The sequence below is a fragment of the Vespa mandarinia genome, chromosome 21 (genome assembly GCF_050613455.1).
Source record: "Vespa mandarinia isolate Hongniang chromosome 21, ASM5061345v1, whole genome shotgun sequence".
Classification (NCBI taxonomy): Eukaryota; Metazoa; Arthropoda; class Insecta; order Hymenoptera; family Vespidae; genus Vespa; species Vespa mandarinia.
Genome location: NC_140830.1, coordinates 443,616 through 457,791, shown reverse-complemented (window position 1 = coordinate 457,791; position 14,176 = coordinate 443,616). Strand labels below are relative to the sequence as shown.

Sequence of the window (14,176 nt, the reverse complement as noted above, 5' to 3'; positions counted from 1 at the left end):
TATCACAAGAATATTCGTATTATTACAATAAGGGCACTCAAATTCGAACACTCATTTATCTCTCATCGTCTTACTATTCGTCTCGATGAGATTTTTAGAAAAAAAATCTTTTAAAGAAAAGAAAAAAATTTTGACCACAGTTCCAGTAACTGACCACTTAAGATATCCGTAATATCAAAAAAAAAAAAAAATAGAGGAACAATGTCCAGCAAAAAAGTTGGTTGTCATTATAATAAATTTTGACAGTGTTTCACAATTTTATTGAATGGAATCCAACTCGGTTCATCATATTTACAATTATCACGTGCCTGCATACGTACGCGCGTGTATATACTCTCTATATCAATAAAAATTAGATGGCAAGGGGGAATAATAGAAAGAGAGAGAGAGACATTCTTGACAACACGAACCATCGTGATAATCAACCTCTACATTTGAAGCTAAAAATAGTAAGACAACCGAAACCTTCGCATCTCAATACTTCAAATATATCGTTATAATTTTAAATTCACATGGTGCCTTTTATCACGCATCTTCCTCATGAATTCTCCAGGATCCATCAAAGACATTGTATTATCCCAGTAGTTTTGAAAATTAAAAAATTCCCAATTGCCATTTTTCATGACGACCAGTGGGTTTATAACATTGATGATGATATCCTCAATGCAATTCGACCATTATCACGGTACGAGAAATGCAACGTAACACGCTCCCTTAGTTAGGAACGTAAGACGCAACAAGTTTTCACTTGACATAAACCAAATACTTTCAATATGATACGACGTAATATGTGTCCCTTTTTGTCTTTGCTCCAATAAATGGCTTCGTAAACAATATACTGGTAATTGTTTTTATATTTTACGCACTATATTTTCCAGGTAATTGTTTTTATATTTTAATGGATTGTATTTATATTTTACGCAATAAGGGCCTAGTAACGGTCAAGTCTATTTCGATACTTTATTTCACTCTTAATGATTATTTCATGAACAAGAAAAATAAAATAAAAAGAATCTTATTTATGATCATATAATAACATACATAAACTATTACATAAATTTTGAAAATATTATATCAAAAATTGTTTTATTACAAACAAAGTGTTTAAAGTCTAAATAAGAAAAGAACTATTTATACTACGTAGGTCTTCTTACACTACGCGAGTAATTATTCATTGCTTGCTTGTTGTTTATCCCAAAGAAGTCCCAAATATTATCATTCCAAAGACTCCCTTTTTGTTAGAAACTTCTCTATATCCATCACTATACAAAAGCTCTATTCAATGCAGTTATCTATATTTATATACTTCATGTGCCCTCAGTTGCACTTCGGTTACTTTTTCAGGTACACTGTCAAATCATTGTAGTAAAGGAAAATATTATTATTTCCAATTCCGCTAGCACATATCATATATTCTAATTCTATGATGTAAGCTTCATTCACTTACGGCATTAATATGTGCGACAAATAATCTCCAATATCTGAATAACAATACCTGCAATATTTCAGTGATCCTAGTTGCAATCTCAAAAATAAAATGATAATACATAAAAAATCTATTAAAATATTCCTATATCTACCATTATAATTATATCAATTATCACATTTTCATTTCTAAAATTAATCATCATTCATATCGAGATATTATATAATTCTAAACCTAACATAATTTTGTATCTTAATGACATATTTGAATACAAACAAAAGAATATGAGCCTATTGGTAATATTTGAAAAACAATAATCTAAAAAATAACAATAGCATAAGGTTCATTTCAATTAGAGTCAAAGAATTCGCTGTTAAAATTGCTCCATATTAGAAAATGTAGAATATAAAGTTATAGTTATCTATTACAGACATCTATTACATAAAATCATTGTACCAGTGAATCAAAAAATTTCGGATTTTTCACTTATTTGCTTAAAATAATCTAAAGGCTCTTCATTATCTCGGATTTCTTAATGATTTAAGCCATCATGAGAACAGGCATAATTCTTGACCAATTTTGATGATCACGTTCTCATTTTCAAAACGAGTCTACTGCATATCTTTTCCGGATTTTTGAAAGAACTTTTAGTTTATGCATAAATTATCTTCGAATAAAAATAATATAATTTACACGATTTTTTTCGAAGATAATTTTCCGAAAATTCAATACATTGGATTAAATCTTCGTCCTCAATATGACACCTTTTTTCAATTGTTCAAAAATTACTTCTGTCTTCATTGACGGCGTAAATGCTGTTTTCGACATTTTTCGATGAAAAAATTTATTACTCTGATGTTTGTAGTTTTTCATTATGTTTATAAATTGAAAATATAAAGATTATGAAAGCATTGTGTAGCACATTTGCTAGCATTTAGATTAGTAATACAAGAAATCCTACGTTCGATTCTAACGAAAATAATGAACTAATTTACTTTCCCCTTCTCCTTATTTATAATTTAGTAAGTTGTTCCTATTCAATCTCTTATGTATATTTTTTCTACTAATAACTAACGAGAATTTCGCGGTGATCCGTGATACAGCAACGATATAATTTTGTTGGATTAGATATGAATATAAAGTATATACATTTGTCGATTACTTTTTCAGAATTAATGAACATATATATCCTATATTAGTGAACGTATACATTATATATTATTTTTAATAACGATCAAAACTCAAGGTTTTTTCCACATTATTTGCGAAACTTTTCTGCCAGCGTTATTTCGTTATGTTTTCTTCTGTGGGAGTTCACTTTATATTATTTCAGTTATTACTACTATTACTATAGTAATAATAAGAAGAAAAATATTATAAATAGAAGAATATATGGAATAAATCATGACACATATGATGACAGTAATTTACGATACATAGCAAAAGAGGAAGTGTTTCATTTTACGTGGTGTCTTTACAGTATAAAATAAAAATTGTAAAAAACTACAATAGGATCTCATTATTTCATAAGATTCTATACAATAAATGATCAATGGATAAAGACATTGAAGATCATACTTTTCTCTAAATTCTTATAAATTAATTTTCTTAAAGATTAGTAAAAACTTAAAAATGCATTCTTCTAGATTTTTCAGTACCATCTCAATTTTTAATATCAATTAAAGTTTTGTCTACATTCGCACAATTAAAGCAGAAGTATATATGAAAACCTAAAACGAATAAACATTGGATTTATAACATATTCGTCATTCCAATGAAGAATTAATTAACAACCGGTTTATTACGCAAGGTTCAGTCATCGCAATCCTTGTATTAAGAAGAAGTAGGGACAGAATCAAATTTTGGTGCCATCTTCGACCTTTCTAATCTGTTCTTGTCCAATCAAAAGAGAAATCTCAAATGTAAGCGGTAATCACGTTAGAAAAGTTAGATTTACGCTTTCTTTAAATATTCCTCGGTTTTCTATTCCATCCTCAGTTTCTGTAAGGACAGAAATGTAGTAGGAGCCGCTGCGCTGTGCTATCAAGTAATAATAACAATTATTATTAGGGATATAATATTATTTTCATTATAATTAAGTTATTTATATATATAGACCTATTGATAAAATTCATCATGTATTTAACCGTAATATTAATTATTATTCTAACAATTTTATTTGGAATAGACTACGGAATAGCAGAATACTTTTTAAATAAATTATATATGTTTAATATTCTCAACGGCATTTCTGGACCAAAAGCATTTCTAATAATTGGAAATACTCATCTGTTTATTGGCGACACAACAGGTAAACTTGTATCATAAATTCATTTATATTTAAGTATTTCATCCAATATTTATTTAAAATCTCTATTCTAGCTCTATTCGAACAATTAATAAATCTTGATAAGAATTATCAATTATTGTGGCGTGTACAGATAGAAACGAAATTACTTGTAATGGTGGACAATCCAGAATATATCAAGGTAAGATCCGTTAGTGGTTTTTTAATAATTTTTAATGATTTCATAATCTTTTCATTTTGTATTTTTATTTTTTTTAATAAAATACGGAAGACTGTACTAAAAAGTCCAAATATTATTGATAAGAGCGAGAGATACGAAAAATTGAAACCTTTTATAAGCAATGGTTTGTTAACCGCTCCAAGTAAAGTATATATCGTCCACATTATTTATTAGTACAAAAGTAATTATATTAAGTATGTAATATCAAATATATTCTTTTTTGTAACATTTAATCTTTTGAAATTGAATAGTAAAATATTTTTGCTCCTTTACTTACAAATACAAATGAATGTAATATATAAATATACACAAGATCTTTTCTCTTTTGCTCTTTCATTATAAACATGTACGTATATATGAACTAATAAAATAAAATATGTAAATTAAGGTAATATATAATATATGTGAAATAATTGAAATATGTAAATTAAAGACTAACTGCTTTCCTTTTAATTTGATTTTAGCATCAGTATGGGATTCATATCGAAAAGTATTAAATAAAATGTTCCTTATGAAAAATATAGAGTCATATATGGATGTATTTGTTAATCATTCTGTCGAATTAATGGAAAAATTAGAAACTCTTGTTGGAGAAGAATTAGACATTTTTGATTATGTCTTGCGTTGTACTTTAGATATAATATGTGGTATTTTAATTTAGAAACTTTTAATGTTTATAAAATTTATGTACATTTGTTTGAATTTACTATAATTTTGCAAAATTTCATGTTTAAAGATGCCACGCTGAATACGCAACTAAATTCGCTGACAAATCCGGATTGTAAATTAGCTGAATCAATAAAATGGTAGTACTAACGATACTTTTATTTTTGTAATATATTATGTATATTTTTAATATTTTTTGTGTGCACTTTCAGTGAGATGGATATAGTAACACAAAGAATCTTTAAATTATGGTTACATCCGTACATTATATTTTATAACACTGCTAGAGGAAAGAAATTTCAGGCGTGCATGGCTTATCTGGATAACGTAACAAACAAGGTATCATTAAAGCAAATATTTTTTCAATTCCATTCTTTTCAAAATTAAAAAATTTTAATATAATATTTTCTAAGCATATCGATATTTTTTGTTCCTAAAGATAATCAAAGAAAAAATGGGATCTATGTTAAAAAGTAAAATTAATCGAGAATTGACAGCGGAAAAGTTAAATAAAAGTAAGCAATATATCTTTAATAAAATTTAATTTTCAATCTTGTCATCAATTAATCATAAATTCTTGTTTATTTTTTAAGGACAAAAATAGAAGACACTTTGATTTTTTATTCGTGTTATCGCACAAAGGAGAAGTATATACGGAGAAAGATATCCGCGATAAAATAAATACAATAATTATAAATGTAAGTCGTATTTATTATTTTTAATTGCAATAAAATTTTTTTATTAATGACAATTAAGAACAACTGTATATTACTTTCAGGACAGCGAAACTTCAGCCACGACCATTAACTTTGTCCTCTTAATGCTTGCTACATTCCCGGAAATTCAAATACATATATATAACATTTCCTTAATAATTTGTCATTACGTATCTGACATAAATTATATTCATATTAATTTCTTATCATGTCTTCCAAATCATCGATCACAAAGGACAAAGTATATGAGGAAGTTAATCGAATTTACTGCTCGGACGATTCAAAAAATGTTTCAATGACATATGATGATATTAAAAGTATGAAACTTTTGGAACGTGTGATCAAGGAAACGTTACGTTTATTTCCTGTTGTTCCAATCATCGCCCGGAAAGTGACGCAAGATATAAAAGGTAGCTCTGCATTCAAAATAATTTTATACACATCTTTTCATTGTTTTACGTTTTATATTTCATTATTAATAATATGAACGTATTATGTAGTACTAATATTTATTTATTAATTATATTAAGTTACTTCAAATTGGACAATACCGAAAGGATGTTCAGCAGTATGTCCCATCTATAAACTACATAGAAGCGCGAAATATTGGCCACGGCCATTAGTATTCGATCCCTATAGGTTTCTATCGGAAAAATATTGTTCTACGTATTCCTTTCCATTTAGTTACGGTCGAAGAAATTGCATAGGTAATTACATACTCCTATAGATTATTTTTAAGTATATTCCAGAAAATTTCAAAATAAAATGCATTTACTATTGATTTTATTTTTTTAGGTCAAAATTTCGCTATGCTAGAGATGGCAACAGTAATCGCTACACTGATAAAAAGATCAGATTATTGAACGATTTCAATGTTAGTTAGTAATACTTTCAAACTGATTGGCGATAAATTCTAAAGTAGTTATCATTCAGGAAAATTTCACGGACCACTTCAGAAACATAACTTCATTGGATAACATTAACTTACTCAATGTTGTTAAAATTAGAGAAAGTCTTTTGCCATTGACCATTTATTATATAAAATCGTATAAAATAATGAGATCCTTTTGTAGTTTTTGTACAATTCTTATTTTATACGGTTAATAATTTATATCTGGTACAGTTTACCTACAGTTATCCACAGGATTCGTTATGTTTATATATTAATTATCTATATATTATATTTATATAAATTAAACATTAGACTTCTCGCCGGCTTTAACGTAACGTTCATTTTTATTAGAATTTCTTCTATTGCTACTGGCCGTATTTTAATGATAAATCATATATTTTAACAAAATATTTTAGCAAAATAGCAATTATTACCTTTATTTATAGCATTGCGAATTTTTTATCTAAGAATGTAAAATATAGTAAATGCATTTTCTAGAATTTATGGAATACAATTTAAATATTATATAAAAACAAACGTAAAGAATAAATGTAGCCACATGATTGAATGTCAGTCCATGTGCAGAGATTAGGCGAGCACCTTACACCGGATATAGATCGTTGGCCCATGTTCTAAAAAACGTACAGGTGGATAGCAAAAAGCGACATTGCGAGAGTGAAAGAGCAAAAAAAATAATTATCTATATAGAACACTAGGCATGATAGCAGAGAGTAGAACATGTATATAATGTATAATTAATGAGTGAATTTTATTCTTCTTAATATTGTTAAATACGATGAAAAGGCATTACTTGTATAGTTTCTATTCAATTGTTATAACATGTCTTTCATTAAATGCCTAAAGAAAAGATTAGTTTAACAAAATGGTCATTTTAGCATTTAAAAAATCTCATCATCTATTTATTCTTTATTTTCTAAAGGCTCTTTAGCAGGATCGTTTGAAAACAATTTCGTGAATAAATAAAGTATTCCTGCAAGAATTTACACAACTCCATATAAATCTAATACTTTAATTGACATTCATGAATAATATTAACAAATTCCTGCTAAGAATATGAGAGAGAGAGAGTGAAAGAGAGGGAGAGAAAGAGGGAGAGAGAGAATGTATTAAAATATTAATTTATTAGAATTTCGAAATAAGCAATGAGAATGACCTTCGAGGGATCTATTAATTATTTATTCATTATATCAAATTATACGAAATAATTAGTCAACGGTTATTGTACAGTTTTTATTTTGTACAGATAATAATTTGTTTCTGCTACAGATTCTATACCATATTTCACAGAATTCGTTATGTATATATATTAATTATGTATTATATATATGTTATATGTTTTAATTAATTTCTACTTTCAAATTTTACTCTTATTGGTTTTGCCGATTTTAATGTGAGGCTCATCTTTAAACCTATTTCAGTAATTCCTATTGGATTATCTATTTTAATTAGAAATTTTCTTATCAGGCTAGCAATGATTACTGTTATATTTAGCATAGCAAAATTTTGACCTAAAAAAATAAAATCAATTTATTTTAGAATTCTCTGGACTATACTATCAAATAATCTATAGGAGTATGTAATTACCTATGCAATTTCTTCGACTGTAACTAAATGGAAATAAATATGTAGAACAATTCTTTTCCGGTGGGAATCTATCGGGATCGAATACTAATGACCGTGACCAATATTTTGCGCTTCTATGAAGTTCATAAATGAGAAATACTGCTGAACTACCTTTCGATATAGTCCAACCTTCTCTCACTTAATACAATTAATAAAAAATATTATTACTATATAATAAAAATGATATATATTATGAATGATAAAAAGCATAAAACAAGTCATCTTGTATGCAGAGATATCTTTTATACCTAACGTCACTCTCCGGGCAATAACTGGAATTGCAGGAAATAGACGTAACGTTTCCTTGATCACACGTTCCAAAAGTTTCATACTTTTAATATTATTATATGTTATTGGAACACTTTTCGGATCGTCCGAGCAGTAAATTTGATTTAGTTCCTCATATACTTTGTCCTTTGTGATCGAATATGTGGAAGACAGGATAAGAAGTAAATATGAATATAATTTACGTCCGATACGTAATGACAAATTATTAAAGAAATGTTATATATACGTATTTGAATTTCCGGGAATGTAGCAAGCATTAAGAGGACAAAGCTAATGATTGTGGCTGAAGTTTCGCTTCTCTGAAAGCAAAATACAGATTTTTTTAATTTTCTTCAGTAAACAAAATTTTTTTGCAGCTAAATAATAATTACGACTTACAGCTATAACCATCGTATTGATTTGCTCGGAAATATCTTGCTCCGAATATTTTCCCCTTTCGTGCGATATTTCAAATAAAAAATCTAGAAGTGTCCTTAACTTTGGTTTTTGAAAAATGAACAAGAATCTCATTAATATCATTAATAAATGAAAAGATTGAAAATTAAATTTTATTAAACGTATATTTCATATTTTTACTTAAATTTTTCTCTGTCAATTCCCGATTAATTTTACTTTTCAATATAAATTATTTTTTTTCTTTGATTATCTTTAGGAATAAAAAACAACTATATATATATATATATATATATATATATATATATATATATATATATATAAAATAAAATATTAAAATTTTGAAATTTTGAAAAGTAGGAATACAATTTAAAAAATGTTTCTTCTAATTATACATTGTTTGTAAAGTTATCCTGATAAAACAAACACGCCTGATATTTCTTTTCTATAGCAGTGTTATAAAAAATTATGTTCGGATGTAACCATAATTTGAAGATCCTCTGTATAGCTATATCCATTCCACTGAAAAAGCAGATGAAAAACATACAATATATTACGAAAATAATAGTTTCATTGTTATTATCATTCTATTGATTCAACTAATTTGCAATCCGTATTTGTTAGCGAATTTATTTCGTACCCAGCATGCCGTCTTCCAGTAAAAAGTTTTACAAAATTATAATAAACTTTAAACAAAAACGTCAATTTTATATATATATATAAAAATTTCTAAATTCTACCATATATTATATCCAATGTACAGCGAAAAATGTAATGGAAAACGTCTAATTCTTCTCCAATTGAAGTTTCCAATTTTTTCATTAAAACGATAGAATAATTAATGAATAGATCCATATGCGATTTTGTATGTTTTAAAAGGAACACGTCATTTAACATTTTTCGATGTCGATTCCACAATGATGCTTAAAATCAAAAGGAAAGCAATACTTTAATTTACATGCTTTACTTATTTTATTCGTCTAGACATACATATAATACATTTATCTGTATGTGCATATAAAGGAGCAAGAATTTTTACTGTTCAATTTTCTAAAATTTAATATTTTTTATATATATATATATATATATATATATATATATTTAAGTATTAATAAACAGTGTAGAAAATATACTTCACCTGGAGCAGTTAACAAACCATTGCCCACAAAAGGTTTAAATTTTTCATATTCCACGCTCTTATCAGTAATATTTGGACTATTGAATACAGTCTTCCGAAAAAAAATAAAAATACGAATTAAAAAGATAATAATAATAAAAGATAATAATAAGAATAATAATAATTATTAGAAAAGATAATAATAATTATTAAAAATTATTAAAATAACGTTAATATATCTTACTTTGATATATTCGGGATTGTCTACGATTACAAATAATTTTATTCCTAGCCATACACGCCACAATAATTGATAATTCTTATCGAGATTTAATATTTGGTTGAGTAAAGCTAAAAAAAAAATTATGAATAAATATCGGGTAAAATACTTCAATATAAAAAATATAAGATACAAATTCACCAGCTATATCACCAATAAATAAATGAATATTTCCAATAATTGGATATGCTTTTGGACCAGAGATTCCTTTAATCTTATTAAACATATGTAATTTATTTAAAAAATAATCTGCTATTCCATAGAGCAAATAAAATTTTTACAATAATAATTAATATTACAGTGAATTCCATGATAAACTGATTCAAATAGAATGTATGGAAATAACTTAATAAAATAAAAATAATCTAGCGATTATGGTTATAAATTTTGTGATTTACAGACACTCTGTTTCCACAATGCAACTCCTACGATTTTCCTGCCGCAACAGTGAAAGTGAAGAGTGAAGAGGGAAACAGTAGTTATTTAAATTTTGTGGCCTATGGACTTTGTATATTCAATCGGAATTTGTTTACGCAAACGTTTCTTTTGCACGATCGCTCGATAATGATCATTTTATAACACTACTTATAAAAAATATAAATGCGACAACATTACTAATGCATAAAATCTTATTCATTTGGTTCTTTAATGGACTGATAAATAATTTGTGTAATTAAATTTTCATTCGTTTCTTATTATAATGTGTATTTCTACTTCAATAATCATTAATTATCTTGTTCATAAAAAAAAATAAGAATTTCCAGTTTTAATTCTTGAAGTACATTAGATAATAAACACAGATATTAAAAATAATTTGTTGTTATCCGCAACCACACGTTAAAACAAAAAAATATTTTGATAACAAAAACAACACCTTATTTACAGTGAACAGTTTAACAGATTAACTCTTTTAATAAAATATTCAGATATTTTCGAAGTTCTCTTAGTTCGGGTTATCGTAGAAGACGAATGACAACCGATGTTTACGTGTCCAAATTTCTAATGGATGTCTAAAGACGGTCATCTAGTTCCGAATTCACTTCAAACTTCTCTACGTCGGCTCATAACAATATTACTAATAATAATATTATTATTAAAAGTATAAAAAATAACAATATGTATAAAAAGGACAAGAAATAGATAAAAATCGTCAAAGCAGTAACGTCCGTGGTATGTACAATGTAATAAATAATTTTCTAAAAGGATTCCATGATGGAACGGAAATGGTGAAAAATGAGAACGATAATTTTATTACTGACTCAAATGGAGTACTAAATACTTGGAATAATTATTTAGATCGCTTATTAAATGTTGAATTTGAATGTAAACAGGAAATAGAGAACCTTTAGTTTCACACGGCTGAAAGCATGATTAATGAACTGACAATTTTAAAAGTAAACAGCGCGATTAAAAGAAGAAAGAATCACAAAGTACCGAGTAATGGATTATAGTATAGTATTAAACGTAACTGCTTCATAACAAAAATTCGTATCTTATAAGTACATTCATATTTTCCTAAAATGTTCTACATCTTTTATATGTTCCTTTTATTTCTTATTTTTATGGATGGTAAGGAATTTTGTACATAGTAATTGATAACATTTAGGCAAAATAAATACGTATTAACTTCATAAGTCAAATATCCACCAATCCCTCATAATTTGAAATGATTTGATATAATTAATAATTAATTGATGTCCAATCAATATCATTTTTATTACTAATTTTCAAATTCTTAAATATACTCCTTTGAATTAAAATTATTATATAAATATGTACAAACTCAAAAATGTATCCTTTATAGGTTTCCTTTTCCAGACTGAACGTAAAATTAATCAATAGGAGAAAGTAACAAATGTTACATTCCCGTGTCACGTGAGATATTGATTTTTTGTCCATGATATGTTAATAATCATTTGATTTGTCATTATTTCTCAAATTTCAGTCACGTATACGTACCACTTGATGACGAGCGAAATTTACTCCCAGCAAAAACCTGAAGAATCTAAAGGATCATATCATGTTCCCGGGTGAAAGACAGTCTTCTAAATACTATAGCGAGAGAAGCAACCGGACACAATGTTCCACCAAACATCATCTCATTGTACAACCTACTAGGAGAAGGTGATCTCACTAAAATAAACGAGAACACCCTCTCGAAATTGTCGCAAGGATTTTTAGTATTCGGATCAGCAAGTGCCGGGGTTATCGGACTATTTATAGTAATAAAGGGCATTAAAATGTGTATTGATGCGGATAGCCGAGGATATATGCTCCACACAGTGTATAGTTGGAATTTACATCTGCTAGGTGCAATCTGGAGTTCATTGATACATTTGTTTTACACTTAGGACGATAACGACCACCGAGAAGCCACAAGGACAAGGTCAGGAACGACAACGAAACTAGTGTAAGTGTCGAATATGAACAATCAATGCTAGCAAAAGGAAGCGATGCGACTCCGACCCCCATCACAAGGACATCGGTAATAGGTACCCTATTCTTGAGAAAATAATTGCAATACGCGGTACTAAGTCACCGAAGCACCGAAGTCCGAACGATTTACTTAAGGGGAGAGGTGTCACCTCTTCGTGTGTAGGTCAACCAGAAACTATGAAAGACACTTTAAAGAAGAGAAACTCTTATAGGCACGAATACATGTGCTTATAGAGCGATACTACTTTTCATTTGTTTCTCTTCTATCTTTCCCATAAGAATAATCATTTGCAGCATGTAGTTAATAATAAATTTAGAACTATCTATAAGACATGTAGTAAAGAAATATGAGAAGAAAAAGGAGGACAAAAAGTACGTGCAGGAATGCAGATGCATCATAACTTTTTCACCTTTAGCGACGGAATGCGCCCAAGAGACACAAGTGCAGAGATAAAACTGACCAAGGAAGAACATGCAAGGAAAGCGTAACGCAATGGCTTATAGCCCCTGATGACAGGAAAACGCGCGAGAAAGACTAGTGCAAGGGGGTGTGTGCAGAAGAGGCGCGTGCACAATACGCGCCTCGCGAATAGACGCTGCAGAAGAACCCGCAGCAGAAAACACTTCATCGTCAGGGCTTTCTCATCCGCAATCGTCTAGATAAATTCATCGCAGCCGTTATCATTACTTCGTTGCAGTCAGTCGCTAAGCACAGTTATTTACAATTAGCAGGTAAGTTAATTAAGACTTAAAACCTTGTTATTCATTGTAAATTTCTATCACCGATTTATACTAAATAAATCAATTCGTAAAAGAGAATGAAAAGGGAAGGAATGAAGGGGACTGCCCTATTGTGAAGGAAAAAGAGGAAAAATGATCCTCGCTCACGTAGAGATTCCTAAAAGGATTAACCGAAAAAGATCCGCGTAAATAGATTGCTGTAATTGGAAGGCTACAGGGACGTCGGATACTCTACAGCCATTCAAGACGCTACTGGTGGCGACACAATATAAATATGTAACATTACCTCATATCGATACAACAGAAGTCTACCCTAACAACGGTTGTTGTAAAGACTACATTTAGTAAAGTATAGTAAATTACTAAAATTGAAATCTTGATAATATATCCGTCGAAAAAACGCACTACGATATACAAACAGATATTATCTATCTGCGGTCGGTAAAATTTTCAATGATGATATCGTATTTATAATTTCACCAAAAAAATAAAAATATTTCGATTAATTTGAGATTTTACTTTTTTTTATTATCTCGGTTATATGTAATTAAAATGGAAAGGTAGCATTCATCATTATGGAATTATTACTTTCTATTTTCTTAAATATTATATATATTTAAACTAATTTTTTGTGGAAATTTTATCATCAGTTCTTCCATTCCGTTTTAATTATACAATTATTTACGCTCTTTCTTCAAATAATTCAATGTTTAAATGACACTGTGACTTCTCTATTCATTAACAGTTTTTCGACGATTTAAAGAAGTATTTCAACGTTTCAAGATTCAATGAAGAAATTAGACGTTTCGATAATTCCATCACTTACAGCGCAGATAAATAAGCTCATATAATAATACATTACTCAATGCTATTCTATTAATCCAGAATGTATTATAAAAAAATTTCTAATTACGTTAACAATTCTCCAATTCAAATGTCCGATTATTCTTCACCGTCCCAAAAGTCATACTAACCGGACTTTTAGATAATCTAAATTTACAAAAAGGATAATATAACAACTCTATAGATTATGTAATGCACCCGTTATG

At 28.1% G+C, this 14,176-nt stretch overlaps 3 protein-coding genes across 3 annotated transcripts; 1 reads left to right on the top strand and 2 right to left on the bottom strand.

Moving 5' to 3' along the window:
* Positions 1–3,562: 3,562 nt before the first annotated feature.
* LOC118443884 (cytochrome P450 4C1-like) lies at positions 3,563–6,266 on the top strand. The gene is made up of 12 exons (XM_085663402.1): positions 3,563–3,737; positions 3,809–3,915; positions 4,006–4,096; positions 4,419–4,601; positions 4,691–4,760; positions 4,833–4,959; positions 5,060–5,146; positions 5,217–5,318; positions 5,399–5,468; positions 5,573–5,746; positions 5,867–6,043; positions 6,132–6,266. The coding sequence occupies exons 1-12, from the start codon at positions 3,563–3,565 to the stop codon at positions 6,197–6,199; spliced, it is 1,431 nt and encodes a 476-aa protein (XP_085519528.1). The 3' UTR covers positions 6,200–6,266.
* An 882-nt stretch (positions 6,267–7,148) lies between these two features.
* On the bottom strand, positions 7,149–8,202 carry LOC146872309 (putative cytochrome P450 4p3). The gene is made up of 4 exons (XM_085663401.1): positions 8,121–8,202; positions 7,834–8,010; positions 7,602–7,757; positions 7,149–7,219 (listed from the first exon to the last, which is right to left on the bottom strand). Exons 1-4 carry the CDS (start codon positions 8,200–8,202, stop codon positions 7,149–7,151), a joined length of 486 nt encoding a protein of 161 aa, XP_085519527.1.
* Positions 8,203–8,264: 62 nt separating this feature from the next.
* On the bottom strand, positions 8,265–10,974 carry LOC118443881 (cytochrome P450 4C1-like). Its single transcript, XM_085663400.1, has 10 exons — positions 10,928–10,974; positions 10,250–10,295; positions 10,092–10,164; positions 9,915–10,021; positions 9,692–9,782; positions 9,294–9,476; positions 9,194–9,239; positions 8,949–9,075; positions 8,539–8,637; positions 8,265–8,459 (listed from the first exon to the last, which is right to left on the bottom strand). Exons 1-10 carry the CDS (start codon positions 10,972–10,974, stop codon positions 8,265–8,267), a joined length of 1,014 nt encoding a protein of 337 aa, XP_085519526.1.
* Positions 10,975–14,176: the final 3,202 nt, after the last annotated feature.

What these genes read in the sequence shown, in the direction of transcription:
- LOC118443881 (XM_085663400.1), bottom strand. Translation starts at nt 10,974, where the DNA reads ATGACCGTCTTTAGACATCCATTAGAAATTTGGACACGTAAACATCG. An exon ending in ACAATCCCGAATATATCAAA is followed by an intron (nt 9,783 to 9,914) that starts GTAAGATATATT and finishes TTTTTTCGGAAG; the next exon opens with ACTGTATTCAATAGTCCAAA. An exon ending in TGGTTTGTTAACTGCTCCAG is followed by an intron (nt 9,477 to 9,691) that starts GTGAAGTATATT and finishes TTTGATTTTAAG; the next exon opens with CATCATTGTGGAATCGACAT.
- LOC146872309 (XM_085663401.1), bottom strand. Translation starts at nt 8,202, where the DNA reads ATGAAACTTTTGGAACGTGTGATCAAGGAAACGTTACGTCTATTTCCT. An exon ending in CAGTCGAAGAAATTGCATAG is followed by an intron (nt 7,758 to 7,833) that starts GTAATTACATAC and finishes TTATTTTTTTAG; the next exon opens with GTCAAAATTTTGCTATGCTA. An exon ending in AATAAGAGTAAAATTTGAAA is followed by an intron (nt 7,220 to 7,601) that starts GTAGAAATTAAT and finishes AAATTCTTGCAG; the next exon opens with GAATACTTTATTTATTCACG.
- LOC118443884 (XM_085663402.1), top strand. Translation starts at nt 3,563, where the DNA reads ATGTATTTAACCGTAATATTAATTATTATTCTAACAATTTTATTTGGA. An exon ending in TGGTTTGTTAACCGCTCCAA is followed by an intron (nt 4,097 to 4,418) that starts GTAAAGTATATA and finishes ATTTGATTTTAG; the next exon opens with CATCAGTATGGGATTCATAT. An exon ending in TAAATAAAAGTAAGCAATAT is followed by an intron (nt 5,147 to 5,216) that starts ATCTTTAATAAA and finishes TTTTTTAAGGAC; the next exon opens with AAAAATAGAAGACACTTTGA.